General features: G+C 43.8%; 1 protein-coding gene across 6 annotated transcripts in view; it reads left to right on the forward strand.

Moving 5' to 3' along the window:
* Window positions 1–27947, forward strand: part of SHROOM3 (shroom family member 3) — a 316032-nt gene that overhangs the window by 229089 nt on the left and 58996 nt on the right. For 3 of the 6 annotated variants that reach the window (XM_058547303.1, XM_058547305.1, XM_058547304.1), the window contains exons 3-4: window positions 24931–25080; window positions 27580–27711. In XM_058547303.1, the coding sequence (XP_058403286.1) occupies window positions 24931–25080; window positions 27580–27711 (282 nt within the window). The remainder of the gene's footprint in view (window positions 1–24930; window positions 25081–27579; window positions 27712–27947) is intronic. The other 3 variants (XM_058547307.1, XM_058547308.1, XM_058547306.1) reach the window with 2 other exon arrangements.

Consider the following 27947-nt stretch of genomic DNA (forward strand, 5'->3'; position numbering starts at 1 on the left):
TCCGCCCCTCTTACCCCAGTAAGTTCATGCACAACTTCAGGACCTCTCGCAGACATCTTCTCTATACCCTTCCCTGACATAAACACCCTCTCCTCTGTTTGCTGTCAGTACATAGAACTATTAATCAGAATTAAAATTTTTGAGCTCTCATGTGCTATACACAGTGCTGAGCATTTTGCATGTTTGGTGGTACAAATCTTGAGCAACAAACACAATGATGGAAGAAATGTAACTTTCTTTTTTCAAAAACTGACTATAATTTCTGTTTTGAGACCTCATTCATTGAGGAGACAGAAATTTAATATCAGCCAATTCAGTCTCCTCCAGCTCCTGGGCTTGCAGCTGAGGTGTGAGTCTTAGGCAGAGTCCGCGTGTGTGTGTGTGTGTGTGTGTGTGTGTGTGTGTGTGTGTGTGTGTGTAGGCCAGGTGAAGTTGCACCTTTTGTCTCCATGTCACCATCTCGCCATGCGGGTCAGTGCTGGTCACCATCCCGGCTGGGATGGTGGTAACCTCAGCCTCACATCCATCAGGCATCTATGCCCTCAGGGCTTTATCAGAAACCTTCTGCCTCTCCTGGACCACCCTGGGTGGGGAGGATTGGTAGAAAGCAAAGCGTGAGGCTCTCTCCTGCCTAGGTACACCACACAGACGTTTCTTTGACTCCTGCTCTGGGTTCTCAGCAACTCTGGGAATGAGCCGGCTCTCCAGACTCCTGGGAGAGTCTTGGGGAGACTTGGGGTCAGGACCCACGTACTTTCTGCTCTCAAATCTCTAAGCCTGTCTGGAGCTTCCATCTTCCTACTCAGAGTTGCTCCAGCTTCTAACTCTTTTTCTTTTCTCTTCTGAATCTCCTTGCCCTTCTTCAATAGTCCTAGAAAGCTGTAATGTTGGGGAGAAAGACTGGCTCTGAATAATTGCATATTCTTCCAAATGTTAAGTCTATGCCTGGATTCCTTTGTTTTTTGCCGAGTCATCCTTTCCTTAGTCAATGAATGGCACCGATTGGGAAGAAATAGGACTATAAGGAAATTCAGTGGAGGGAATAAGAACAATTAATATTTAACTATTACTCCTGTCCTCAAGACACACACGCTCAATGATTATCTCATATAATCTTTGCAAAAACCAATAGGAGATATAATTATTCTTATTTTACAGAGGAAAACCTGAGGCCTAGTGAGATCAATTAACCTTGCCCACAGCTGGGGGGCCCGGCCCGGTGGCTTAGCGGTTAAGTGCGCGTGCTCCCTTACGGGTGGCCCGGGTTCAGATCCCGGGCGTGCACCGACGCACCGCTTCTCTGGCCCTGCTGAGGCCGCGTCCCACATACAGCAATTAGAGGGATGTGCAGCTATGACATACAACTATCTACTGGGGCTTTGGGGAGAAAAAGGAGGAGGATTGGCAATAGATGTTAGCTCAGAGCCCGTCTTCCTCAGCAAAAAGAGGAGGATTGGCACGGATGTTAGCTCAGGGCTGATCTTCCTCACAAAAAAAAAAACAAAAAAACCTTGCCCACAGCTAACAAGCTCTTGAATCCAGTCGATGCTCTTGACTACCACACTCTACTCTCCTTATCACATGGTATTGAAATAATTTCTTTAATTATCTGAGTTTCTGAATTAAACTGTGATCTCCTTGAAGTCCCCAAAGCCTGGCACTCAGCAGGTACTCAGTAGGTGGTATTTGAATTGAAATGGTTCAAGGAGAGAGAAAAGAAGAGAAGGAGGAGGGGAAAAAAGATGAGTGGGAAAATTCCCTTATTTTAAGCTATTCTGAAACTGCCTGAATGATATATTTTGTCAACTAAAATATAAGTGGAATTGAAAGTTTGATGGTATTATCTAACTCATGTCCAGAACTGACCTTTCCTTACATTATGCTGTCAGATTATTTTAGGCATAGATATTAATTCTGTGTGCCCAGAAAAGAATATAATGTCATTGGTGACACAGCAATAACAAGTGGGGATCACATGCATATGTGAGCAGTGAGCAGAACTGCCGACAGTTGTTATCAGCCAACGCGGTCCTTGTTGATTGTTATTTACTTTCTAGACACTGTCATTTAAGATGGTGGTGGTATGTAAATCTGATAACTTCTGGAATTTCACACTTTTCTGTTACATTTTTGTCTGAAAGCTCTTGTTATCCCACATTACATAAATCCCTGCGATAACAAATATCATACGTATTAAGACTATGTATCTAGGTGAAGGGTGAAGGTTTTAGGCTGTGACATGCCCATTACAATCAAAGCAGTTTTACTGAATAGTTTTTTCTTCTTCATAATCGTCTATCTACAATGTGTTTTATTTTTTAAATGTTAGTTATTTGATGTTGCAACAAATACCACAACACAATAAAAGTAAAACGAGCAAGTTAACATTTCCCCATTCCACCTCTCCTAGGTAACATCTGTTAACAGCCTGGTGTATGTTCTTCCTTGTGCATTTAACACGTGTGTTCAACCACACCTTCTTGGTTATAGGAGTTTGATATTTCTTTTTGTATTCTCTCTCCTGCCCTCCAGCTACTCTCATTCTTTCTCTTTTCTCCTCTCCATTCCTTCTCCATGTCTTTTTTTCTCTCTTTCTCCTATTTTTCATTTTCTACCTTTTCCTCTTTCTTTCCATATTAGCTCTGGAGTACTCAAGCTCATAGGAAATTGAATTCACCCTCAAGGTGTGACAGCTCAGCCTAAGCTTTGGGGATGAACTTTATTACTTGGGTGCCTTGCTGTCTTACAAAGCCTGAGCATGAGAAAGCGAGAGGCAAGGGTGGGCAGAAAGTAAAATATTCAGTTAATCAAAATTACCTTATTTGGTTGAAATATTTCAGAATCCAGGGTGCTTTTGTAATTATTAAAATTTTTATACATTTAATTCAAAAAGTAAATCATACTTATTGTTTTAAAAAAATGCCCCAAAAGCCAAAAGATAAATTTATATTTATCCCCCAGAATTCCTACTCCCCAGGAATAGTTTAGCATCTCCTTCCAGATGTTTTTCTGGACTTTTATAAAACATATAATAAATATTGTATATAATGTATATATAGACAGCAAATGGGAAACTTTTTCTCTTAACCATATGGACATGTGTCCACGTCACTACATATAGGTCTACCTCTTTCCTTTTAAATGCTGCATGATATGCTTCACAATTAATTTGACCGTTTGCTATGTGAACATTTAGGTTGCTTCCAATCTCCAGGATGCATTTCTAATCTTTCAGCCAAGACTTTCCAAAGAGAATGCTCTCAATCTTTGTCTCCTTAATGACTTGGGGCTGCCGACCTGAGTGACTGTTACTTAATCAGTGACCCCCCCCCCATAATATTGAAAATGTCCTTTGTCTCCTATGTTTCCATGAGAACAAAAACTTGCTGATTACCTTCACCCTCTGAAGCATCCCTTCTAGTTTTATTCTGCTGGTTTTGTTGTTGTTGTTCTGTTCTTCCTTTTTGCTTCTGTTTAGACCGATACTGGTTTGATGCAGGATCCCAAATCTGACCCACTAAGCCATGCACGCTGCAGTTGAGTGCTCTACTAACATATGTTGGTAGTGGCACAAATAGTGAACTTTTGCCCACCTAGTCCTCTCCTCTCTTTTTCTTAGGTTCTGACCTCTGCAAGATTCTAAGTAGCTTTAGGGGTAACAGGCAGGTTGCATAAAGGCCTTTACTTGGGACCCAGGTCCTGGGGCTACGAAGAACAGAAAACACCAAGGTGCCCTTGTCACTATGCATCAGCTGCCAGCAGCAGAAGATACCTTAAATAAGGAGAGAGGGTGAGGAAGGTGTAGCTCAGTGGACTTGGGGGCTCGCTGGGCTATTTATGGGAAAGGACTATGCAAGAGGGGTACAAGGTGGTTGTAAAGCGTAAACAACTCTGAGAAGCTGAAAGATATTATAGGGTTTTCCCCTTTCATGTTATCACCACTTCATGAAAAAAATTATTTCTCAGGTTTGGAATGATCTTAAATGCATTTCCTTACTTTAAATTTCCATTTTAATATTTTGTTCACTAGGATGGTTGTTTACTTGTTTTTCACGTTTTGCTGTGAGTGGTTCAAAGCACTTAAAATATTTATTAAAGTGAATATTACGTTAGAAGTTATATAATGTTCACACTAAACCCAAACACCCATTTGAGAAGGAAGCACACCATACGTTCTTCCTAATATTTTCTTTCCCAAGCAACAATCCATGATTCAAAGGTATTTTTTCTTGGTTATGAGTTGTTTATATTGACCATTAAACAGTCCCTAGAACTGATTTTCAACATTCAACAGATATCGACATTGTTTTTCTAAGGTGTTAACATCCCAAAGAAGAGTATAGATGAACCAGGGAATTTATTGCACGGCTGGGGCAAGAGCGAGTTGCTGTTATTATTATTATTACTTAGCAAAGACTCATGTTTCAAGTAGTTATATTTTTCACATGAAAACTTTATTTATTTGGAATAAGAGAAAGAATGCCAAACTGAATTGGTAAGAAGTAATGGTTGACTATTTCTCAGTGAAATTTAGTTTAATATTCTAAAGTATAGAAGTAATGATACACTGTTTCTTAGTGAAATTTAGTTTAATAAAGTACAACATATATTATCAACTATACTACCATAAAATAGAAAAGAAGCTAAATTAGTGAAAAAATTAATTCAGAACCTAAATTATGTATGATTTCTATATGTAGTTTCTTTAAAGATACAATTAATTAAATTTATTAGACTAACTGAAATTAAATAATTCAAAGAATAATAGCTGAATCTGGAATTTAGAGATATAGGGAAGTAATCCTAAATTTCTTAAGCTTTTTGTTTGAAAAAAAAATCCTCATTCTTGGGGCCAGGCCCATGGCATAGTGGTTAAGTTCACATGCTCCGCTTCGGTGGCCCAGGGTTTGCAGGTTTGGATCCCAGGTGTGGACCTACATACCACTTATCAAGCCATGCTGTGGTGGCGTCCCACATATAAAGTAGAGGAAGATGGGCATGGATATTAGCCCAGAGCCAATCTTCCTCAGCAAAAAGAGGAGGATTGGCAACAGATGTTAGCTCAGGGCTAATCTTCCTCACCAAAAAAAAAAAAAGGCTCAGTCTCACAGGTTTCTTCTTACTAATAAAACTTGACAATTGTAATGGAAAAACAAACTTCTAAATATGTATACAGTATGAATCAAACCATTCTGAATTATGCTAGAGCCTCAATTAGAATAATCTAATTTGATGTGATTTTAAATATTTTTAGCTTATCATATTTATCTCAAACTGAAATTTGGGTTTGTAGGTTGAAATATTTCAGACAGGAGGAGATCAATTTGGCCTCTGAATGCACAAAGTGTCTGTACTGGCTGCCACAGCTGCCATCCTGTCACCATTCCTGTTTTTGACTTATGACCCTGCTCCCATCACCACCTCGGTGGACCTTCCACACTTCACTCTGATGTCTCTGTGTGGGCGGGCACTGTGGTCCCCACTCTGTCAGGGACTTATTCCAGTCTCTCTTATGTTTTCCTGCCACGACCCACCCCAGCATCAGAGAAGGGTGAGGGTGGGGGAGCAAAAATGTGCTTTGTTCAAAATGTAAATTTTATGTAAATATAATATGTAAATATAATATGTAAATATTATATCTCAATAAGGCTGTTTTTTAAAAAAATCATGACTTTAAATAAAAGAAAAAGTATGCAAATAGCAGTGTCCTGACTGGCCATGCATGCCCTTGTCTCTAAAAGCAGGTTGTGCATTTTTTTCCTATTTGTTACCTTCTCAGAAAAGATCTTAGGGTTTTTTGTTTTTTTTGTTTTTTTTTTGGTGAGGAAGATTGGCCCTGAGCTAACATTCACGCTGATCTTCCTCTATTTTTATATGTGGGACAGCTGCTACAGCATGGCTTCAGAAGCAGTGCATATGTCCGCACCCAGGATCTGAACCGGCGAGCTCCGGGCCACCAAAGCTGGTCGCATGAACTTAACCACTACACTACCTGGCCGGCCCCCAAGATCTTAGCCTTTTTTAAAGCTTTATTTCTCGATCAATATATCTGTTTTCATTTAAAAAAAAAAAAAAACGCTTTGGATTCTAGTGTGATGCACCATTTCTGAGTGTGGTCTTCATACAGGAACTAAAGGGCAGTGTGACTTGACAGAGACCGTCTTTAATAATGAGCTTGGAATTTATCCATACACACACTTGATATGTGGAACTATTTCACGGTCATTTATCAGTTGTGCTTTGTGAAGGAAGGGACAGGCCACTTTGCAGGAGAACTGAGGTACCAGGTGAGGGAACTTGCCCCTAGCTCTTGCGGAGACGTTACCATAATTTTATACTGCTGTGGAGATTTCTGCATTTCCAGTCTCACCTTTGATCCCGAGACAGCTTGTTTTCCTTTCTTCTGCAAATAGCTGATGATGACTCTGGATCACAGTTACAAATAAAAAGCATTTTTCCAGAATCTGTGGTACAGTGGAAGCCCAGGGCCCTCCATCATAGTGATGGATTTCACTGGTATAAGACAGCCTGTGTGGGAGGTAAGATCTGGACCCAAAATGTGTTTCTAATCAGCAATTTAAAGTGATGTTTCACAGAGGAATAGGGGGATCTGTTCCACCCTTAGGAGATTCCACCTGACCCTGAACACTTAAAAAACAAGATAAAGCCGCAGCAGGAGAGGAGGTCTTATCTGTTCTGCCTACAGAGCTCCTGGCTGTGTCCTCCAGCTAACACTTCTTATTTCCTCAACATGGTGGTGGCCGCAGTGTGCTTTCTGAACTGTAAGTCTGACCACTTTTTAAAGCTTAAGTTCTGAACATCATCTGCCTCCGCCCAAAACTAGATTCCCACAGGACATTCGGACACAGGACAGGCAACATTAGCTTCCCTGCTTCCAATGCCTAGCAACAATGTGTGTGGGTACCCCGCTGACTGTGTGACAGGTGTGTATGTTTGTACGTGCTTGTGATACCATATTGAAAACAAAATGCGGTTTTAAGGGGATGATACCTTATGGTGAGGGGGCCTGTCCATGAAGATATCAGTAAAGAGGTTTATTCGGTGGTTGCTGTGGCGGCTGATGCTTCTGCATTCGGCCAGGCTATAACAAAGAGCACAGCCACGTAAACGGAAATGCTCTCAGCTCTACGGGAACTGAGGCTTCCAGTTCCTACCTGATTCGGCATTCTCTTCTTGTGTCTATATGCACATTTATTGCCTAAAATATATAACCTGAAATTTTAACTACAGGGATTCTGCTTAAGTGAGAAGAAATAAAGCCAATTTCAAACCTTACTGTTATTTTAATCTCTGGAGATGACGTGAAAGCAATTAAGAAAGGTACTCTCTAAGGAAAAAAATCTTACCGCCATTGAAAGAGGCTGGCAGAGCTTTGAAGAAAGATGAAACTGAAAATAGCACCATACCTTCCCTAATAATATTAACTGGGAAACTATATCATAGATGGAAAACAAATGCCAATGTTTATTGTCTAAGACCCAAGTTTGCAAAACTGAATCAAAAATCTCCCTAAGGATCACAGTCATAACCACTGAAATAATCACCTGTCCCTCATCTAGAAATGATGCGCATGGAAACAAAAAGGGGCTGCAAAGGGGGGGGTTTCAACAGCGTCAGCCAATCAGCAACAACCTGAGTCTCCCCGGTTCACTTATACTGAAAAGAAGACATACCGAGAAAAAGGATGGTTATTTTCCTCGTAATGTGAGCTTTCTTTTTTTTTTGTTAAGCTGTGAACTTTTTACCTTGCTTCATTCATGCTTCATTTGATCGGTTACTAACTGTATAGCCCCGGAAAAGTGAGCGCGGGCTTCTTAAAGTTGATATTTTGCTTTTGGATCCCCTTTAGTTTCAAAATGGGGTGTGGGGGGGCGGTGAAGATACCTTTCTGTGAACTGATAAAGGGGAGACTGAGAGTGTGCGTCGGTCCCCTTAATATCACCAAGACCAGAGGACATTGATTGCGGAGGGGCGATCGGAGCCCGACTCTTCCATCCCAGAATCCGTTTTCAAACCTTAGGGAGCCTTCTCTGCCATTGAAATGCAAATCCCGTGCTGAGCGCCCGGGCCAATCCGGGAGGCTTCCTGTGGGATTACCTGGTGGCGAGCGCGGAGCGAGCGCGGCCCCTGCGGCGCGGGCCCCGCGGCGGGGAGGCGTGGTCGTCGGGCGCCCCGCACCCCTCGCGCCCCCGCGCCCGGATTCAGCCCCCTGGAGCCGCGCGCCCCGGGCCCGCCGCGCCGCAGCCGCAGTAGCCGGGGCGCGGCGGCGCTGGGCGCGGCCGGGCCGCCCATTGTTGAGCTCGGCCGAGCCCGCCGGCGATGCCCCGCGCCGCCTCCTCGGAGCGGCGGCGAGGTTTGAACTTGGCGTCGGCCTGGAGCCCCGCGAGCGGCGATGGTGAGTCCAGGGCTCGGCTCCGCTTCCCCGGGCTGGCGGCCGCGGCGCGAAGGCGCGCTGCTTCCTTTGAAGGAGGGAGGGCGTGTGCCCCGCCGTTTGCTTTCTAAAGGGTGTCTATTTCGGTCCCCGCGGCGACTCTGGAAAACCGTCTCGGTGAGCACGGGTCCCAGGGCTGGCTTTCACTGCCAGCAGCCCGCCTGGTGGGGGTAGGTGGCGCGCTGCGAGGGGCTCCTGACGCTCCCGGGCCTTGGCTTTTTTATTAGGGAGGCAGAAACTGCCACTCTAAGAGGAAAAGAATTGCAGATTATTGACAGCATGAAAACTTTTCAGAAGAAATCATCTGTGGAATATTTTAATTTTAATAAATTGCTTCCCACGAGGGCCCCTGCTGAGTTTAGAACGACTTGCCTTTCTTAATTTTACTGGATTTGTTTCTGTAGGAAAGGCCCTAAATGTGTTTTGAAGGGCACGTCCCCCCCCACTTGTTCCAGATTTTAAGGCAGTTTTTTAAAAAGTGTGTTCCACTGTTATGTAGCAAAAATTAAATCATGAAAATGAAATTGTACCTGACACATGCTTTACTCTGAGTTGTCAGAGAGAGAGAAGTGCTTTCCTAAGGGGTAGGGGAAAGCTTATAAAATTTCAATACATCCAGCATCCGGTGGGGGTGGGGTATGTCCGTTCTTTCTCTCTCTAATGTATTTTGGCATTACATTTTTTTTTTTTAAATCGTAGTGTTGTGGTGCACTTCTGTACACGAAGTGGGGGCGAATGAGTGCCCACATGCCTGTAGTCTCCGTGGAGAGATTGCTGTGAGATATCAAGGTGTGACAGGAAATCTTAGCCCAGAGGTTCCTAAAGACAGTTCTGTGCGTTTTCTATTTCTATTTAGTTAATATTTAAAGGCTAGTTAAATTATCATTTCCAATTAAAAGCATGTTGGTTAGACATATGGCTAAGTCTTCCCCCAAATAATTTCACCAGAAGTTGGTTTACATTTTAATTAATTTTGGTGGATATTTTTGTCTTTTAAAATATGGGTTTTTTTCGGATTCTAAAAGTATTACGTGATCATAGCAGAAACGGTGGAGTATACAGAACTGAGCAAGAAGTAAACTCTTATTCCTGACAATGACATGTATGTTCTGTTTGCTAAGGCCTAGTTGTTCATAGAAGCCTAGTCATTTGAAACTTTGCAGCTATGGACATTTTTTAAATTGCTAACAAACCTGGTTTAGGAAGTAAACTAGGAATTGACAAGGAAATAAATTTGTACTTTAAAAAATGTTATAACCAACAGTAACTTATTCACATGGTTCATGGTTCATGGAGCAGAATTTATTGTGGCAATTTCTCTGAATCAGCTTCAGACATCTGCTGCTGACAAATGGTTTCTGTTTGTACAGCCTGTTTTGTAAATACATCTCTCTACCATTAAGGCAAAGTGCCCAAGCACATACCCCTTTCCAGTGCGTGTAGTTAGGCTCATAGGGTTAATATTTTTATTGGTTTTTGCATCAGAACTTCCTCACTATACACTTGATAAAACCCTGGAGAAGGTTACCAAGGGATGTTGTAGAGAATTTACTTCCCTGGAGATTTTAAGAATAGGATAAACATCCATCTGCCTAGGATGGCTTCAGTGCAGTACTGTCTAGATAAAGGAAGGCCAGGTCACCTCTGAGAACCCCAAACTGAGGAATTCTAAACATATTTCAGTCCTCAATAACTTGGGACCAAAGGAAATAAAGATTGCCCCCAAAGCACCTGAGTCCGGCATGAGGCGAAGCCCTGTTTTATGTAAAACAAAGATTCTCTTTTGCTAAGAAAGATTTAAAATTATCACTAGGACTCACCAGTCCTTTTCTATTTATAGATAGAAAACCAACAATGATTTAATTACTTTTTACGGAGTTATAGGTTGAATACAGTGTAAGTTCTGTGACTTAAAGTAAATGAATGAATTGATTCGTGGGAATTAAAAGTTCAGCCTCAAAGGCGGGAAGGGCTGTGTGTATGTCATAAACCTCTGAGCTAAGGATGGTGTGCCTGAGAGCTTTCTCTACTTTGGACCGGAAATTCTTTTCAGTATCCTGTCTTGTATGTTAAATCTGGTTACATTTTTACATCAACTTTTTCCTTTCTCCCCCAAATGTCTTCTTGACTTTCCATTTTCAATGTAGAAACTTTGTAGCACTTTTACCCAAACCAGGGATTCCTGTAACTTCTGTTGGCGGCTGTTCCTCTGGGCTCCAGCAGTGCTGCCGCTGTGCTGGTTTCTTTCAGAAGGTCAGGATTTCATGGGTTGCTGCTTCCTCTGCCCTCCTGTTTGACAGAAGTATCCTGTAATTCTAACCACTGTGTGACCTCAATTGCAGTGACACCTTCCTCCCTTTCCATAGTGTTACTTGATCAGGAGCAGCCCCCCCCTCTTTCTCCCTGCAGGGTCACTGAGAGGGATTCACTTTCTAGGAAAGGTTATGTCCAAAAAAAAAAAAAAAAAGGGCAAGCGAGGAGTCTCCTGGCTGGGCAGTTTTTCACTTTGCTTGAATGAGCAGTGCCTCCACCTCACACCCTTCAGCTTGTCATATTTCTCCATGCATGCCAAGCATGTTTTCTTATGCTATAGTAACGCCCAGTGAAGGACTAGGTGTATGAACAATGGTCATTCATTTGTCCAGCAAACATTTACTATGTGGGAGGCAGCCCAGGAACTGGGAGATGGGTTCTTTGCCCTCAGGAAGCTTGTCATATAGGAGGAGAAATCAAACATGTTAATACGCTAGTGCCATTCAGAGGGAGTAGAGTACAGGGGTTAAGAATTTAGGTTTGTTGTAAGTTAAACATACACCACCCCATGACCCAACATTTCTATGCCTAGCTATTTATCCAAGATAGATGAAAACAAATGTCCACAGAAAGACTTATACAGAATGTTCATAGCAACCTTATTCATAATTGCCAACAACTGGAAACAACCCTGTGTCCATTGACAGGAAAACGGACAAACTGTGGTACGTCCATACAATGGAATATTACTCAGCAATCAAAAGGAACAAACTCAGTAACATGCACAACCACCTGGATGAATCTCAGAATGATTATATTAAACTGAAAGAAGACAGACACAAAAGAATACATAAACAATTCTACTTATGAAGTGCTAGAATAGGCTAAACTGATCTGTGACAACAGAAGTTAGTGGTTGCCTCTGGGGAATTGACTGGAAGGATGTAAGGAGAGATTTTCTGGAGCAATGGAAATGTTCTATGTCTCATTTTGAGTGATGGTTACATGGGTATACACAATTATCAAACTATCAAACTGAACACTTAAGACTTATGCATTTTATTGTATGCAAAGCATTAGTTCAATTAGAAGAATAAGAATTTAGGTTCTAGAGAGAGACAAAGGTACATATCCCATCTCTGCCTCTAGGTATGTTTTACCTTGGGCAAGTTATTAAATGCCTCTGAGCCTCAAAACATTGGACAATAATAAAACATCTCTTTCGTAGGGTTGTTTTGAGGATTGAGTTAGATAATGAAAGTATTTAGCTTAGTAAGAACTCAATAAATGTCAGCTAATCATTCCGTGCACTGTGATAAATATGTGCTTTTGGTGTTGATAAAATTATTTGCAATTTCTGTGAGTCATTTCATTTATTTAAGGTTATCAAGGATCTTGTAACATATTAACTGATATCCTTAGCATTGTATGTATCTTCATTCTAATGGGTCCCTTTTTGAGAATGTAGGGAATTAAATTTAAAGTTCTTGCCCATCTGATCAAAATACCCCTGGGGCTTTGCTTTGCCGACAGAGATAAATCCCAGAGAGAGGAAGTACCTACTAAGCAAACGCCTCTTTTTTTGAAGACTGATTTAATGATATTAGTTAAACTGAACTTCCAGACTAGGCTCACAGCATCCTCTGGGAATCCACGTGAAAGGTTTACGTTTTACATCCTCTTTCCAAAGACGTAGGTGGAAAAAAACCTCTTAATCTCTATCAAATTAATATTGTGCTTTTTTTAAGGGGACAAATTATATAACTTGAATTTTCAGTAAAATACCTTGGACAGAGTGGTAAATATGATAATAGTTTACTTAATCTATTAAGCATAAATTATTTAAGTTCAACAAAGTGCTTGGTTTAGACATTGTATACTTTGCCAACTCCAGCAGAGGCATTTTGTTGTTGAGTTGGTTTAATTCATTCAGCAAACATTTATCAAACATTTACCAAAACCATATTAGTCTCTGGGAATTCAATGATGAATAGTAAGACATTTTACACTCAAGGGTTCCTAGGCGCCCTGACTGTGAGTGTGAATGTGTATCCATTTCTCTTGGAATTTTTTTAGAGCAGAGGGCTCCGTTTTAGGCTAGTCTTGGTTTTTTATTTTGTTTTGGTTTTAAAGCCTCCTGCTTACAGTGGGAGGCTTAAAATCCTGTTTCTCTTTCGTTAGTGCTATTTTCTTAAACATCAGAGTTTCTTGCTGAGGTTCTCTCTTGTTATTCCTTGCTAAAAATAACAACAATGACAACAATGTGGTCTTCTATAAAGAAGGCAGTTTAGTGTAGGGAAAGGTCTTAGACTGGAGACAGAATGACCTAGGTGTGGATTTGAGCTCTGCTTCCTACTAAGAATTTAGGGCAAGTTCTTAAGTTCCTTAAGCCTGAGTTTCCTCATCTGCAAGATGGTGGTAATGATACCTTGAAAGAGGTATTAATACTTACCAGATTAAGGCTGTTATAAGGATTAAATGACAAAATATATGTAAAAATAAATAGGCTGGCACCTGGTGGGTGTTAGTTTCTACTATTTATTGAGTACTTGCTAAGAGTCAAGCCCTGTCTGAAACTCCTTGTGCCTTCCTTACACTCCTATGAGGTAGGCACTGTTATTCTCTTTTAAAGGCGAGGAAACAAAACACAAAGGAGATTAAATAGCCAGCTGAGGGCATGGAGGTTGCCAGGGTTAGAACCCCTCAAGATCCTGCCTCGCAACTGACGAGGTTCGCAATAGATTTCAGTTACTTTTAGGTAAAATTATTTTTAAGATTTAATTATTGCAGGGAGAAAGTAACACCATAAGTGGCACCAGTGCCCCCGGTATGGGCTGCATGCAAGGGCGGGGTGGGGGGCAGGTTGCAGGAGAGGCGCTAATGAACTTGTCAGATTCTTTCCCCAGCCCTCAAAAGTCCTCCTGTCGTTGGGCCTCTCTGAATTGTCCTTCACCCCCTACCCCAGTGACTCCAATTAAGAAGTCGATTTGTGAACAAAAAATGTGGAGAACCAGGCCTGTTAGGATTTGGCCCAGACTTTGTGAAGCCCATGTAGGGTTCACATAGATGCAGTATTGTCTTGGTCTCCACAAGGAAGGCAAGGTGGGAAATGTGCTCCAGAGCCCTGTCAGAGTAAGAGGAAAAGTCAACTATTGACCCAAGATAGTTCCTATTTCCCATTTCCACTGGCATTTCCTCACCTCCCAGGTTCTGGAGAACTCTGAGATGGTACTTTAAGTCAAAATAAATCCCAGGTGGTAGGTTGAGAACCCTGTTGATTTAATGAAGACATACGAAGTCACCTTGGCCAATTTATTAAAATAATGTGTAGATGCCCAGGAGAAAAATGTAGTTAAATAAATATACGGACATGATTTCCTATTTAGATATGAGCCTTTTCACTTAATACCACCCCCACTCCCACCCCCAAAGTCCTGGTTTTTTGTGCAAGATGCTCTGTATTAATGTTCTTGACATCCAAGCCTCTCATTTGCAGTGCAAATGAGAGACAGCCCAAATCTCAGCACCATTTCCTCAACCACCCAGGTGGTGCCAGGTCTGTTTACAGAAGCCCCCCAGCGTGCAGAGGAGGCGCTGCTGGAGGCAGTGGGCTGGAGCCAGGGGGTGTGGGAGGAGCCCCTTGGCAGAGTGTGCCTTGCAGCCCCGTATCTGAAGGAATGTCACTGTGTACCAGTTCTGTCCACCCAGGTGAGCCACATTATCTCAGGGCAGAATTACTGGCAGATGAATCTCTTAGAGCTCTGCCCTCTGAAGGGAGAGAAGAAATCTGGAGGAAGACCTACAAGGATCTTAGCTCTCTGGCTGTCCCTGACTCCTCAAGGCTGCTGTGCTGTATGCAAGCTCCACTCGTCTTTCAGTCTGACTCACAATAGATGTGCATGGCTAAAGTTAGGAGAATTGCAGGATTGTCACTTAAAGTCCCTCTCTGCTTCACCATAGCCTCCAGCCTCTTTCCCTCAACTTTAAGCCCTTTGTGTCGGTTCCCATGGTTACCTCTTCACCACTAGCAGCTGGAATGCCTTGGTGAGAGGAGGCTGCCTCCCCTACTGAGCCAGGTCTGGCTGGGGCGGAGGCCACGGATCCGCCGCTGGATTCGTGACATGGGGTCACAGTCCAGTACCTTCTGTTTGTCGTGAATTCTGTACCTTTCCCAGGCTTGGTGTGTTGGGGTTATAGTGGGAGAGGAGATGAGGGGTAATACATAGCTCACAGAGTATTTCCTGTCCTAGGCTGGCCTGGCCTGCCTGCCCCATGACCCTGCCAAACTCCTGCCTGATGTGGGCTCCTTCTGTGTATTAGTGCCCAGTGGAGGGGGAAGGAGCTGCTCTGCCCAGTCCAATAAAAATGATCACTCACTTCCCAACCTGCTTTCCCTTCAGCTTTTGTACCCAGTACCATCTGTTTATGGGGTAGTCGACATTAACAAGGCCAGGCTCTGATCTTGAAGGAATTGATATCAAAGGCAGGTTTCATCCAGCCTGGAAGACCAGGCAGGCCCTGGAAGCTGGAGGATAGGGTGGGGACTTGAGGTTCAGGATGAGAACACAACTAGCTAAGAGTTTGTCTTGAAGCTGCCTCCTGAGATACTGTTTGGAGGCCTAAATTCCTTCTCTGTCTAATTGGCCCCAAGTGAAAACAAGAATTATAACTACAGTCCCCTGTAGTAAGGGTAAGGGATAGTAGTTACCAGTGGAAACCATTAAAAATCATCATTCCTGTGGAAGACAATACTGGAAGAATTGTCATGCTCTTCCTGGCATACAGCAACTCTCTTTTTATTTTATTATTTTTGTGTGTGTGTGAGGAAGGTCAGCCCTGAGCTAACATCCATGCTAATCCTCCTCTTTTTGCTGAGGAAGACCAGCTCTGAGCTAACATCTATTGCCAATGCTCCTACTTTTTTTTCCCCCTGAAGCCCCAGTAGATAGTTGTGTGTCATAGTTGCACGTCCTTCTAGTTGCTGTATGTGGGACGTGGCCTCAGCATGGCCGGAGAAGCGGTGCGTCGGTGCGCGCTCGGATCCCGGGCCGCCAGTAGCCCAGCACGCGCACTTAACCACTAAGCCACGGGGCCGGCCCTGCAACTCTCTCTTCTAGGGCTCTTTCAGCCTACAGATATCTAAGCCCTTAGGTGATGCGACTGTTGTAGAAGGTGGTTAAGGGCACACTTTGGAGCCCTATAATGTGTTGGGTCCTGGCTTTACCACTTTCTTTGTGATCTTGAGCAACTTATTTAAATTACCTGTCCCTCAGTTTCCTTTTCTGTGAAAGGGGAAGAACACTTCATAGGGTTGTTATGGGGATTAAATTTATGTAAAAATACTTTGTAAAGCCCAACACAGGTGCCGATTTATAATGTTTTTAAATGATATTTTTGAGAGTGCCATGCTAAACTAGAGACAAAGTTTTTTGTGTTTTTTTTTTGGTGAGGAAGATTAGCCCTGAGCTACCATCTGTTGCCAATCCTCCTCTTTTTGCTGAGGAAGATTGGCCCTGGGCTAACATCTGTGCCCATCTTCCTCTACTTTATATGTGGGATGCTTGCCACAGCATGGCTTGATAAGAGGTGCGTAGGTCCACGCCCGGGATCCGAACCCGTGAACCCTGGGCTGCTGAAGTGGAGTGTGTGAACTTAACCACTACGCTACCGGGCTGGCCCCAAGACAAAGATTTTGCAGTCCCACTTTTGTGTTACATAATTAATGGATCCAGAATTCCCTGGAGAGGATAGGATAGTGTTGGGATGAGTAGAGACATACAGGATTAAAAAAAAAAACTCTAGACTGCATTACACTAACCCTGTAGTAACCGAAAGAAAGGAAAAATGATGGAGATAAGTGGAAACTCAGCCAAACACCTGAAAAGGTATACTGTAAACGGCAGTTACTTTTCCATGAATTGGCTGCATTTTGGTACCTTGTCTTCCGTTTAAACTGTGCTTCTAAAGAATATAAAGCAACAGCTGAGGAAAGCTTAGGACACAGAGACCCACTTTGGGTGATAGCAAAGGTTGGAAACATTTAGGTTTGAGATTTGGAGGCATTTAAATAGCATGGAATGTCTATTATCTACTCTAAAAAGCAGAATGAATCTTGGATATTGTGGACACAAATGCAGTTGGCACGAGCTTAAAAAAAAGTGCATGTGAGCTTCCTTCTAAGACCCAATAATCCTCTTGGGCAAAGTAAGGATTAGGCCTCCCTCACAAACAAGGGGGCGAGTTCATTTTTGCTAAGATTCCTCAGCTGATGCCAAATTTAGCAAGGGACCTATTTTCTCCCAATGAATGACAATCTCCATTTACATTTTTATTTTTTTTATTTTTATTTTTTTGAGGAAGGTCAGCCCTAAGCTAACGTCCATGCCAATCCTCCTCTTTTTGCTGAGGAAGACTGGCCCTGGGTTAACATCTGTGCCCATCTTCCTCCACTTTATATGGGATGCCGCCACAGCATGGCCTGACAAGCAGTGTGCGCCCGGGATCCGAACCCAGGCCACCAGCAGCAGAGTGCACCCAGGCCGCCAGCGGCGGAGCGCATGCACTTAACCGCTATGCCAGCGGGCCGGCCCTTCCATTTACATTGTTTATGTCCACACCTCTTCTCTAGGCAGGTTGAGGACTGGACTGGAGCAACTGATTTGCATGTAGATGGGAGAGAGAAACCCTGGCTTCCATAGATCACATTGTGATCCCAGGGACCTTCCAGAGCCAGAGTCCTTCCACCTCTTCCCACCTGCAGGAGGGGAGGGGTCTCTCGCCCCAGAGCCTGAAGTGGGGGGTCTCCAGGGGCTCAAAAAAACTGGGCCCAAACTCATTATGTTTTTAAAACAACCATGAGGATATATTCACTGACATGCCATCCCAGCTCAGTGCCTGAGACTCCCTTGAGTGAGAGGAGGCATCTAGAAGAACTCTTATAGGCTAATTCTGTCATTGTTGATGCTTGAGCAACCATTTCTTTCACACCAGTTGCTCTGTCCTCTGTCTAGTTCCTTCCTAAGGTAATGCCCCATGTTTCCTGTTCTTGTATGCAAAAACCCTCCACTCTGGAGTTTAATACTTAGATCCCTCCCCAAATGCTTTGGACATTTGCAGTTTTCCTTTTTAAGGAATTAAAGAGCCCATCATTATACCATCATCCCCTTATATCCCTTGGGTGACTTCCCATATTCATCTCTCTCAGACCAGTTTGACTGAAGGATGATCAACTCTCGTTTTGTAGTGGTTGTCCATATGCCATGGCAGGCTCATTGGGTCCCATAGCAATGCCACCAGCTGGATAAAACTCTGTCCGCATTTTACAGAGGAGGTCCTGAGGCTCAGAGATAGTAGTGGCCAGCGACTGGCAGAGCCCAGATTGGGACCCAGGTCCATCTGGCTCCAAATTCTGTGTGTCTTTACAGCGAGACTAGAGGTGAGAAACTGTCTTTTATTCCACACAGATTCCAACTTGGAGCCTGCATGTAGAGAGTGCTTATCACTTGTGGATGGAGGTACTCAGAAATTATGTTTTCTCACCCAAGATTTGTTATTTATGCCCTTTTTTCATAGGCCATTAAAGGTAAGAGGAATCCTAAAGCTTCTCTGCACCAACCTGGTGCTGGTCTCCTGGCTGCTGGTCCAGTACACTTGCCCTCTATAATAGTGCATGCATATATGGACACTTTTGGTGTCTATTTAACCATCCAAATGCCTTTTTCCTAATGTTTTGTGGGAATAGGGGAGGAAGTATAACCAAATATATCTTCCTGTGTTACCTCCACCACGTTGCTGCTCGCTCTTGCTGGCCCCCCCCCCCAAGTAGATCCTTTCCAATATGCTTTCCTAGAGGTCACTGCTGGTACCACACCATGCAGTGCGGCTTGGGAGAGGTATGTCACAGGAATTGGGACTGGGACGCTCTCTCTTTGGCCCCAACCTTACCCTTCCATAAGGGTCCCATAACGCAGGATGTCAAGATTGTTTTGTGTGCCCTTTGCTGTCTCAGCTGAGGGTCTGGGCACTGGTTGCATTATATTCTGTGCACCCCTGCCCACCTGCCCTAACAGACCAACAACACACTGATGTGGTCCAGGCAGAGCATCAGCAAGAGAACTTCACTCTGGGAAGACAGTGATGCCCATCCAGACGAGATAGGGTAGACAACTGCAGGGAGCCTACCAGGAAGCTGGCCTAGTGTCCACTCAGCATATTTTTATTAAGCAGATATTTATTGGGCATCATCTCTTCGAGGAGCACCATGCTTGGCCAAAGAAGGAAAGAAAAATTTGTTAAGATTAAGACTGTTGCGTAGTGGTTAGGAGCATAGGCTTTGTCATCAGCCAGATCTGGATTCACATTCTTGTTCCAGTAGAGCTTGAGCAGTTTCCTCTGCTTCTCTTGAGTTTCACTTTTCTCATCTGTAAAGTAGGGATGTAATAGTAAAAGTACCTGCTTTCAGGATTGGTTGTGAAGATTACAGTAAGCTGTGCAGGTAATAATTTAGCACATGGCCTGCCTCAGAGCACTCCATAAGGTAATTACTTCTGGGACTGCTGCTTTGATACCTGCCCTCCTTGAGGTGTATGAATGGAGGGAAACAAGCATATATACAGACAATGTAAGAGAGTAAATGGAAGGGAGAAGGAGGTGTGCCGAGTGTGGACTGCTCTTGTGGTCTTGTATACTCTATCCCCCTGGCACTTATCATTGTTTGTAATTATATATTTGTATAATCATTTTGCCTGTCTTCCCCGTTAATTTGTAATTCCACAGAGGGAGGGATCATGTCTATTTTGCCACCATTGCAGTCCCAGTGCCTAATCCATTGTGTGGTCCATGGTTGACTCTTAGCAGTTGTTGATTGAGGGAATGGATGATTGGGCTGGGTATAGAAGTGAGCTGTGAGTCTCAGCTGAAACATGTCCTGTATCATTTTGGCACTGTGACCAGTGTTAGGAAGTTCCAAGTCAGGAGCAGGAATGCAGTCTGGGTGGCAGGGGTAAGGGTGGGAGCCCTTCAGAATCTAACCTCAGCTTTTCTCTAGATCTAGGGACATTTGGGCTAGGGACACAGAGGTTCCCATCTGAATTTCAATAACTTTCCACTTTCTTCTGAAGAAGTTTTCCCTTTAAAGAAGGTTTGGTATTAAATGTTTGTCACCTGTGTCAATGGACTTTTAGGATTGTAGAATCTGAAGGCAATATGAAATAAGAGAGAGTAAAAAACTTAGAGTTAAGGACCATGGCTTCATGTGTCAGTTGTGTAGCTTACAAGTCCTGAACTCAAGCAAGTAACTGTCCCTCTATGAGGCTGTCTCTACATCTGTTAAATGGGGATAAATAATATCTGTTCTACTGGCACTTTAGGATTATTATGAGGGCCAAGTGGAATAATGTATGGAAGGTACTTTCAAGCTGTGATGGATGATATCAAAGTAAATAATAATTATGGTTCGCTGTAGAGATTTGCAAGGTTCTTTGGGAGCACTAGAGAGAGAAAGAGGGTGAAGGAAGAAAGGTGGAGGCTGAATTTTCTCAGGAAGCTTTCATCTCCCTCTCTTGATACTGGTTTCCCAGAAATCCTGCTTCCTCCTCCGGTGAGTATTTTCACTGGTTGCTGGAGCTCCCAAAGTAAACCCACCACCAGTGTGAAGTCTTTCCACTGCCCAAAATTTGCCCCCAGGATAGATATATCCACTTCCATTTCCCCACAAAGATTTTCCTTTAAAAATATGGAGAAATTAGACTCTCAGACTCATTAGAGTTAGGAAAAAGAAATAAGGCTAATTTACTTTTTCTGGTAATTAGAATAATAAATATTAATTGTAAATAATTTGCAAGATATAGAAAAAGAGAAGAAAAATATCACCCATAATCTTATCCCCCAGTAGTAACATTCTGCTATACTTGCTGGTCTTTTAATTTTACGCATATCTTTTTGTCTCACATGAGTAGCAAAAGGGTGATGTGGAAGGAATGACAGGCCCGCATGGCTTGGCATGTGGCTGATGCCTAAGAAAAAAGTATTCAAAGCCCAGTGATCCTCAGAGACATTTAATGAGAGGTGGAGTGGAGAGGGCATGGCCTTTGGCTGGACCTCTTTTTACTTGTCTTATTTCATTTTGCTTTCTTTATCTGTAAAATGAGGATCATCACTGTCTCAAATGATAAGATTAACTGAATAACTGTTTTTAAAGCACAGTATCTGGCATTACCATGTGCCCAATAAATGTAAGCTTCCGTTCTATTGGTAACAAGTTAACATTCATTGCCAGGCACTATTCTAAGTGCCTTACACGTGTTAATCCATTCAAGCCCCACAACTACCCTTTGATGCAGTGCTATTATTATCATCCTTATTTTATGGAGGAGGAGACTGAGGCACAAGAGGTTCCATGACCTGCCCAAGGTCAAACACCTATGAGATGATGGAGCCCAAATAGGAATCCAAGCAGGAGGCTCCAGAATCCACGTTGTCCATTCACATTATGCAGCCTGCCACTTATCAGAGTTGATTTAAGGTCAGGCTCTGAGTGTTTGTAGCTAGGGCCATGTGCTCCAGTGCTGAAGATACATCATCAGTTTAACCGTAAGCCCTGCATGAGGGCCCTTGATTTTCTCATGCACTTGCCTTGGGCTGGCTATGTCACAGGGCTCAGTGGGTGCAGGAATTGAAGTCGAAAGTAAATCTGTAGCAGATTAAATATTTGTTAGGTAGGTTAAAAGATTTGGCTAGTCATTTGGCTTTTTCCCCTACCTACCCTTTTCCAGTCTTTGTACAAGGTTGACATAGAGGTCGTTGGCTAAGATCTGGAGATAGTTGAGCATATGGTTTCAGAAAGAATCAGAAATATGCTAAATGCCAGTGGTATAAATTGTACATATGGATCCATTTGGATGGTTTCAGGGGAATCAAATGAGAAAAAGCAGCAGCAAGAGCAGGAGGTACAAATGGACACAGAGCTGAGACATACAAATCACATCTACAAGCAGCTGAAGGGTTACGTGTGGCCCTCCTGTAATAACCAAGCTGCCAGACCAGGGTGGGTGAGCTGCGAGGCAGAGAGGTCTTTAAGTCTGAGTAAGTGGCATGCCTGTGATGGAAAGCAGATAGGATACGGGCCTGAAGGAATGCAGAGTGAGCTTCCTAGATAGTAAGTAATGATTAAAAAAGCAAAAAAGGAGAGTAATGAAGGGACAGTGACCTGGAAGGTTAAGTCTAAATGTATAGCTACCAAAAGGTCAGGAACAGGAACAAGGGGCCTTTAAAGAAAGGGCGATCCATTGAGAATGTCTGTGAAACCCTTGATTGGTGTTCAGCCATCAGAAAATGAAGAACAGCAACGCTGAGCTAAGAACAGAAGTCTGGGGGCCAGCCCGGTGGCGTAGCGGTTAAGTGCGCACACTCAGCTGCTGGCGGCCTGGGTTCGGATCCCAGGCGCACACCGACACACCACTTGTCAAGCCATGCTGTGACGGCGTCCCCTATAAAGTGGAGGAAGATCGGCACGGATGTTAGCTCAGGGCCAGTCTTCCTCAGCAAAAAGAGGAGGACTGGCAGATGTTAGCTCAGGGCTGATCTTCCTCACAAAAAAACAAAACAAAAACAGAAGTCTGTACCCAAGGGTGGTTCTTAAAAGTCTTCCTCCAGACACTGAAGAAGCCAAGAATTCAGGCCTTCTCCGCCTCCAGGAGACTGGAGGGAAACTTGCTGGGGAGCCTATGGCAATGACACTAGAGACCTGCTAACAGGATCAGGAGATGATAATAAGGCCAGCGTCATGCATGAAGGACACAGAGCAGGACAAAAAAAAAAAAAAGAAACACAGGAAACCAAGAACAGGGTTTTTCATAAGGCAAATTATGAAAACGAGTGCACACATGCACCCAGCATAAATCCAGAGGAATTTCTGCAAAGGGCTCTGAGGACAACTTAGCCCTGTGTAAATGCACTTCCATCTGCTTAATCTCAAAAAGCATTCTGGCTGCTTCAAAACATAAGGCAGCAAAACTGCACTGAGCTGTGCCAACTGTTTGTCGAAGGGCTAGGCCATGGTCCCCCAGCACTGGTCCTCTCTACTCCATGAAAGCCAGCTGCGAATGACAGGGACCAAAAGTTAGGACCGAATGCTGTTTCCATGAAGAAATTGACTCATGACCTAAATAGAAAGTGACTAAAAGAAAAGAGATCCCCACCTTCCCCAAAACGTGTACTGAAAATAATTTAATGCCTTTAAGAGTTTAAGGGCATAGAGCTCCATTTTGGGTGCGTTATACAATTATTCTCTTTACAATTTCCTATGAGTCATTCTATAAATCTGTATTGTCTGCCTACCATGAGCCACTCACTGCTAGGTCCTGTGTGTGAAGTGGTTTAAAAACACAAAACTGAAGAAAAGCCAGCCGTGGGCCGGTAGGCACTTCCCTAAGGTTGTAACGGTCCATGCCAAGGAGATAGGATTCCTTCTACCACCACCCCCGGGCCCCCCAAGGGACAAAATATAACTATTTAAACTCAATAGAAACCAGAAACTACAGGGGTCTGGAGACACCATTTTAATAGGCCTGGCCCAGCTCCTTATGTCTTTCCCTCCAGTCCCCAGTCCTTCCCCAGTTTTCATGGTGTTTAAGAGAGCCACAGGAACGGAATGATCCAGAACTTTTTCGTCTGCTATTGGCCGAAACAGTTCAGAAAGCAGTTAATGACTCTATTAAAATACCAAATAGTAAAGCAGTCAGTATATATTCAGGAGTTATGCATATTGGATGAGGGGAGAAAATATGAATGTACTCATCATAGGAAGTAGAAATATGTAGGCGGTTGGCCTTGATTTCTTGTTAACTATTTGGGGAAGAAAGATGGTACTGGGATTTTGGATCACAATAATTTTCTTTAGCCCCTGCTAACCCTCCTCAAGTAAGCTTTGATTCCTGTTTTATCACTCCTAGTTTGTGATACTGAGACTGGAGAATAGCAAGAAACAATATAATAAAAATAGCCCTCAAAAACATTTCATTAGTTTTGCCAGCAAGTTAGTATGTGAATTAAAGGGAGATAGGAGGGAAGAAAAGTTACAGATCTATTGAACATTTGGCAGTTACTTCACTCAACAAATTTTTATTGAGCAACTCTCTGTGTCCTGCAGCGGGCTGGCCTGCTCGCCTTTGCTGAGCATGTAGTGGAAGAGGAGAGGGGCAGCAAACGGGTGGTCCCAGAAGGTGTGAATTGCGCTTCGAAATGCACATTATAGTCAGTGTGCCCCTCTGCTAGCACGGAGGGGGTCACCTCACCCCGGCTGGCACCCAGAGGAAATGATGTCCAATATGAAACCTGAGGGATGAGTGTGGATAAGCCAGGAGAGGGTGGTACCTTTCCAGATCTGGAAGTAACCCCATTAACGCTGGAGAGCTGGATGGTTTATTTCAGTATTTTTCACTTGAAGCTGTTTCATTGATTCCAAGGCTTCTACGATGTATCTTTGGGTATCTTTTTTAAGTAAAATTATGTACCTTTGAGTATCTTTTAAGTAAAAATAAGCTCATTTGGTAGCATGTTTAATTAATGGCCCCATATCACCGTTCTCCACCCATTCTGACAAAATCTGGGTTAGTAAGTCCCAGGCCTACAGAATTTGTGACAAACTGAAAATTTTTGAAGCTGCAAAACTGAAAGGAAGAGTAGTGAGTGGGTCACTGATTTTAGTTCCAAGTGAGTATGATTCTCTGTGTGGTTTGAGCCAAGATATACAACCTCCCTGTATCTCAGTTTGTTCATCTGGAAAATGGGGCTTAAAAAAAGCCCATTAATTCTCACCTTCAAAGAGAAGTTATGAAAATAACTCCTGACAGGTGGGAAAGCATGCATATCCTTTTATAGGAAAGGCTTGGTGTCATCTGCCCCAGTCATGTGGCACCACTGGGGCAACATTTCCTGATGAGATCAAAGCACATTGCAGACTTGGTCGATTCCAGTCTCTTGTCAGGCAGGTAGCATAGTAACCTCAGGTGGGTGGAAAAATGTGCATTCCAGAGACAGCCGGAGTTCAATGTGCAGATAAGATAACTGGCAGGGAGAGAGAAGGGCAAAGGGACCATTCCAGAGTGGGAGTTTCTGGGACAGTGGGCTTCCCAACACTCATTCCAGGACTATTTTCCACCCAGATTCACTATGGAATTTCTTTTTGTTAGAACACATGAATTAAAAAGTGTTTATTTGTTGTCCAGGTTATTCCAGAAAGAGTTTAAGGCAGAAAAGGTATACTCTGGGTCCTGGCGATCTTCCTGTGCTCTCTCCAGCCTGTTTCCTAGTTGGTGTGATGCATCCAGATGTCCCGCTCAGGAGCCTCCGGAGCCGGCCCATCCAGGGTGGGGGAGGTGAGGATTAGCAGGGAGGCTCTGCCGTGACTTAGCCTGGGGGTTGCAGTCAGCAACAAGCAATGTGTGTTTTACGGGTTTCACGAACCCTCAGGCCCAGTTGCTAACCTCAGCTGGTCCCCTGGAGGTGGCAGGTGGCAAGACAACATGTGACCATGGAGGGCAGTGCTGGGGTGCTGATCTCTGCTTTCCTAGAGTTGAAAAGAATCACGCATTAGAAATCCTTAAGATGAGACGATCTCGTGTTCCTCTTGTACCCATCTCTTTCCCATTTGCCTGTTCTTCCTGCCAGCCCTTCAGTGTGACAGCCGGCACCCCTGGACCTTCCGTCCCTCGGAGCCTCCCAGGAAGGGGGAGTGGGAAAGGAAAGAGACAAGGGCTCAGCCATTGTGCAGAAAAGACAGAGCCAACAGTGGTGGTTTAAGCAAAAAATGAGGAAGTTATTAAATGCCACAGAGGTTTTGTGAAAGCTCAGACCTGGCCTTATTGTTTTCCCGCAGCACACAACATTAGGCTCTGGAGGAGAGCTGGAAAGGACAGCTTGCTATCAGAATGGCCTGTACCAATGGGGGGTCTTGGGTGTGCTGTTCACGTTCGTGTATTTGATGATGAGATATTTGAATATGCTTTTTGCCTCAGCTTAAGCCAGATGGCCATGAGGGTTGGTGCCTCTGAGGGCTGTAGGAGAAATCCTAATTGGAAACCACATGATAAATTCTGCAAGAGGCTTTCATGTGTTAACTCTCTGGCCAAGGCTCTTCTTGCTATTATTTCCAGTATAAATGAGGTCTTTTTAGTTGTGTCTAGTTTACATAACATCTTACCTGAAAGGTGCTCTAAAATGAAGGTAGTGTTTAAGACAATAATGAAAATAATTAGCGAATTAAGCATATACCATGTATAGACATATGCTAGACAGCTAATAGACATTATCTAGAAACTTTATAGCAACTCTGCAAGATAGGTATATAATAGTGGCTGATTTGCTGAGTGCTGAATATGTGCCAGGCTCTATTCTAAGGGCTGTACCTGAGTTAATTTATTTAAGTTTCCCAACAACCTATGAAAGCGGTTCTTTTGCACCCACTTCCGAGATGAGAGAACCGAGGCACAGAGAGGACAGAGTCACAGAGCTGGCCAGTGGGTAGAGCCAGGACTCCAGCTCAGAGAGGCTAACTCCAGAGCCAGGCTCCTAACCCCATGCGCGCTGCTTCATACTTTCACTTTACAAATGAGGAGCCCAAGGCTCAGATGTCACTCAGTTCGTTAAGTGACAGAACCTCAACCAGGGCTTCAGACATCAAGACTAGGGTTATATTGAATATATTAAAAGCCAGGAATCCTAAATTTGGGGAGAAAAGTCAAGTACAGAAGGAGGTGCTGGTGCTTAGATATCACTAAGGTAAAGATGAAAACTAAAATAAAGATGAAAGATGGAAACTCCCTGTTGACTCCCTGGTCATCTCCTTCCATGTCCTGAAATAAAAAGAAATCAGTAGTCATTCAGTAATCCCGTGCCCTCTCAGCCAAGGCTTATGAAGAGGAGAAACAGCATGTGTTTGTGCCTCCTCCAGAGTCCTGCTTGTAGGACATGTGCGGGGGCCACCAGTCGGCTCTCAGAGGCTTAGAAAGATCTTTGAAGACAGGCGTTGAAAACACACCCCTAGTACCCAGTGAAGTGGAATGATGGTAAACCTGCTTCAGAGCCTGATGCAGGGGACAGTCTGATCAAGAGGAGGCATTAAGGGTTCAGTCGGGGTATTTGGAAATTCAGTATCTGAGACTCTCCTACGGAGAAGAGACATGCCTGTTCCCATGGCGGAACACGTTGGCCACACAGGGCTTAAAATTTTTCTCTGACTCCCTGGGAGTATATGGAGGAAAAGATTTATAGGATGGTGTTTGGGACCAAGGGTGGGAGGGTGGATTTCAGTGGACTCACAAAAGGCTTGCCTCCAGCACAGTGGAATCTGAACAATCTGAAATAGCTCAGGCTCAAGAGTTGGCATGTGCTTCTGAGCTGCCACCCACTGAACAGAGCGAGGGCTGCTCTGCTTGGAGATCGCTCTCCTTTCAGTGAAACTGAGACATGAGGCAGCGGGATTGGGTCTCAGGGAAACACCTCGTCTGACAGTTAGCTTCAGTGAGTCCAATTTTCACATACTTATCAATGGATACTGAATTATTGGGGGAGTTCACCTTCATAATAGTTAATGCATCTTCTCCCTTGGTTGGAAAATCTGGTATTCTAAGATTGGGAGGTACGCTTTATTGCTTTGTACACACATAGATGGGAAAGGATGAAGACCCTCAGTAGCAGATCCACTGCCATTCAGGCAGAGAACCTCAGTGGGTGCAGGGTTAGAAGTCTGCACCTAGCTGTGCTGCTTTGCTCTATCTCCAAGGTTAATTTTCACACATTTTTCTTGTTAAATTCATTTGTGCCCCCTGCCCATGAACACCATCACGCTCAACTTCCTGTTTTCCTGTTTTTGCCAGAGATGCGTGTGCAGACCCGGGCCCTGCAGATACTGGCACCTGTGACTCCTTCGGCCCAGAGCACCTCACCTCTGACCCCCAGCACAGGAAAGCAGCATGGTCGGGAGGAGCTAAGCTTCGGCTGAAGTACAGGTAAGGGGCACAGAGGTCTGTAATGAGTGGCTCAGAAAAGGCACTCGGCTGCTGGAAGAGGGAATTGGGGGCCAAGGCTGGTCAAGATACAGGCTAGTGAGAGGTAAGGAGGGGCCGAACAAGGAGGTCAGATGGAAGCTCAGAGCTCAGAAGGCTAACCGTCTTAATGGCAGCTTTCAAACTAGGTCCTGAAGAACCCTAAAGCTCCTGGGAGATCATCTGGTGGTTCCTCAAAT

This window comes from Diceros bicornis, chromosome 8 (genome assembly GCF_020826845.1).
Source record: "Diceros bicornis minor isolate mBicDic1 chromosome 8, mDicBic1.mat.cur, whole genome shotgun sequence".
In the NCBI taxonomy this organism is placed as follows: Eukaryota; Metazoa; Chordata; class Mammalia; order Perissodactyla; family Rhinocerotidae; genus Diceros; species Diceros bicornis.